The 3,183-nt window shown below is 37.3% G+C and overlaps 1 protein-coding gene across 1 annotated transcript; it reads right to left on the bottom strand.

The window, feature by feature from the left end:
- Positions 1 to 889: 889 nt before the first annotated feature.
- Positions 890 to 2,526, bottom strand: LOC7464014 (bZIP transcription factor 11). The gene has a single exon (XM_002313745.4). It carries the CDS (start codon positions 1,642 to 1,644, stop codon positions 1,177 to 1,179), a length of 468 nt encoding a protein of 155 aa, XP_002313781.1. The 5' UTR covers positions 1,645 to 2,526; the 3' UTR covers positions 890 to 1,176.
- Between the last annotated feature and the right edge of the window lie 657 nt (positions 2,527 to 3,183).

The raw sequence follows: 3,183 nt of genomic DNA, 5'->3' as shown, positions 1-3,183 counted from the left end.
GCGCCCTTCTCTTTAGCGAGAGCTCATTTGCATCCATCAAGAGTGTATTCGTGTGAACGGGAACCAGCCCCGGCAACGGCACTGTTAATCATGAAAAATGTGATTGCAAGTTAACTTGGGTGGAAGCACTTAGCCCCAGCACGGAAAGCTGGTCTTTGAATGGATCAAAAAAGTTGATTTAATTTCAACACCTGGAAAATGATTCGAAAATATTACTTGGCCTCGAGGCAAGTAAACCAGTCCATATGAGTTTCATTGCTCCTGATCCATGGATTCAATATTTAACTGCAACTCTCCAGTCTCACAATATTCGGAAAAGATGCTGGGGGCCCTTGGCCACTCCTCCTGGGATCTTGTCGTTCAATTAATCTGCAAACGAGAGGTGCTAAATATACAATGCAAGTTTGGATCAGATGCTTGTTCTCGTTAAAAGTCCCATTCTTTCACTTCATGCGAAGATAATATCGGTAGAGATATCATTGCAAAATGACTTGGAGCAAAAGTATCAGATCATGACCTGTTGTTTCAAATGAAGTAATCATAGGTGGTAACTCTCTGAAACTTCTCACAGTGTATTAAATCATTTTGTAGCTCACAAATTCAAAGGGCAGTATATCTTCAGCAGGCACTTCTTCATTGCTCTAAGCCAGTTGGTTTAAATATACATCTACAGATATAAAAAAACTCCATAATCATTCACTTGGAGGAAGAACGCTGCTTTGTTTTTATACACTTTTGAATTAAGTATTGTGTTTGTACTCAGTTATTTCAGTTTGTCAAAACATAAGAGACCCCCATAATTGTTTTTTCAGATATTTTTCTGAAGAGAATACTGCGAGAGCCATAGAACTGATGTCACTGTAAAGGCCATTCACACAAGTTGGAACAATTAAGAAGCAAAACTCATTAAAATACCATTACATATAGGATAACAGCAAATTCTTTCAACATCAAACAGTAATACTAATAACCCGATTTACAGACCAAGAACCTAAATAGCCACAACCCTTTTGTTCTTTCTTACATATCCGCTCTCACACCGGACCTTATTCCAAACCACTTGAATTCTTAACAACTTTTAAGTGATAATTTCTTGAGCTTGATTGTTAGTGCCAAATGGATCTCTCTCTCTCTTCTGTTAGAAGTCCTAGAATCACGCCCATATTGGAGAACAAATCAGTATTGAAACATATCTGCAGAGGCACTTATCGGCTGATTCAGATAGGACATGTTGAATGGGTTCAAGAAGCTGTCGGCTGCTGGCTCATTAAAGATGCTTGAATCTCCAAAGAGGCCATTGCTTGAATTCAATAAACTAATGATTCCGTTCAAAAACTCCAATCTGTGGCTGAGCTCACTAACTTGAGCTCTCAAGATTGAGTTATCGGCCTCCACGTTCAAATAATGTTGAGTGGTGATATTGATGCTGGTAATAATCTGGTGATTCTCCTTTTTCAATTGAGCCACTTGAGCCACCAGATCATCCAAATGCTTCTGTTTTCTCATTCTAGACCTCCTCGCCGATTCACGATTCGATATCATTCTCTTCCTCTTCCTCTGATCCATCAATGCCTGCAAATTCTCTTCAGAACCCGAGTTCTGAATCAAAGATGAACCTGAAGATGTTCCACTGGACGAAGCCATGAGAGACCCACAAAACAAGCACGCAACTTTTACACAAGAACAGCAACAAAGAAAGAGTTATGGCAGGACCCAGATAGCAACAGACTCAAAACTAATGCAGACAACAGTAGTAGTAATGGTAATATATATATTATATATAAATTATAATATAAAGGTCAGATTTTGAGCAAAAATCATGAAACGTAATACAACCAGTAAAGGAAAACAACTGAGAATGATTGAACTAAATGGGTCCTGCGCCTGAAGGTGGAATTTATCATACACCCAGAAATGAAAATCTCACTGAGAATTGGAGACATGAATCTCAAACATTAAGAGCAGAAAACTTATCATCAAGACAACTTTTTAAAAAATCCCACTAAAACCCAGGAGAAAAAGATTGTGAGTACTAATTGATATTATAAAATAGCCTAAAACCCCTGCTCAGCACAGAAAAAGTGCACCAAGATGGAGAAAATCACAGAGTACTGGTTGATTTTGGATTCAAGAAACTGAGATCCAAGATCAAGATTGGGGAACAGAAATGGAAGAATATGGCTTCAGTTCAGAGCTAATTTGAAAGACGGAAATACATTACTAGCAAAATATCTCCAAGGAAAGGAACCAAAAAGATGCTAAAGATTTGGTAAGGGAGAGAAGGGAAGAGAGGGGGGGGACTTGGAGTAAAGAGAGGATGGAATTTATAGATAAAAAGAGACTACCAAGTTGATGGGAAAAAATAGTTTTAAAAAATAAAAATGCAGAGAAATTAAATAACTTCGTGGAATCTCTCTCGAGAGGAAAAAAAAAAAGTTGCAAGGAAAAAGTTAGATGGGACAATGTGAGGGGAAATGGGGGTAGCATGGAACTCCAGAACTGTCCAGATCCAGCTGGGATCAACCACCAGTCTTTACTTTTTTACTTCCATGGTGGCGGCTAGTGAAATTTATGTGATTCGTATCGGATTCACTGTCGAGTGAAGTAAAAGGTTTTAGGCGACACCTCCACATCTGGTGTACTGATTGGTGGGTAGGTAACATTTTCAATATGTCATTAATATTTATGAACACAAACAGCAAGTGAGAAATGCACTTGATTTCTGGGTGTGAAGACCTGGGAATGTTGAGATTTCTTTCTTAAGGAGAGAAAACAGAGCGTTTTTGGAGATACTATAATGGTTAAAAAAAAGATACCATAACATTTTTATTATGTATCTATATAAATATTTTTCTAGCAATAATTAAGCCAGTAAGAAACAGCGAGCGCATTATTGAAAAAAGGAAAGAAAAAAACTAGAAACAGTGAGTGGATTTTCTGCATATCTCTAGATTTTAGTTACTGGGTTTTGATAAACCTTACCCCATTACCATCACAGATACAAATGTTTTCACCAATAAAAATTCGATTTTTTTACAGTTTTTCCACCCAAAAAGAAAATCTTGCTGTTATTTGATCACGACAAATTTTATTTCTTGAACCAGTCTTCTTCCAAGCAGAGTAAAGCATCTGGTTTCAAATCTAACATTATATTTTGATTAAACTGTAAACCCAATTTAAAGA

Source organism: Populus trichocarpa, chromosome 9 (assembly GCF_000002775.5).
Source record: "Populus trichocarpa isolate Nisqually-1 chromosome 9, P.trichocarpa_v4.1, whole genome shotgun sequence".
Taxonomy (NCBI): Eukaryota; Viridiplantae; Streptophyta; class Magnoliopsida; order Malpighiales; family Salicaceae; genus Populus; species Populus trichocarpa.
The sequence above is the reverse complement of the archived record's forward strand: the minus strand, read 5'-3'. Positions and strand labels throughout refer to the sequence as shown.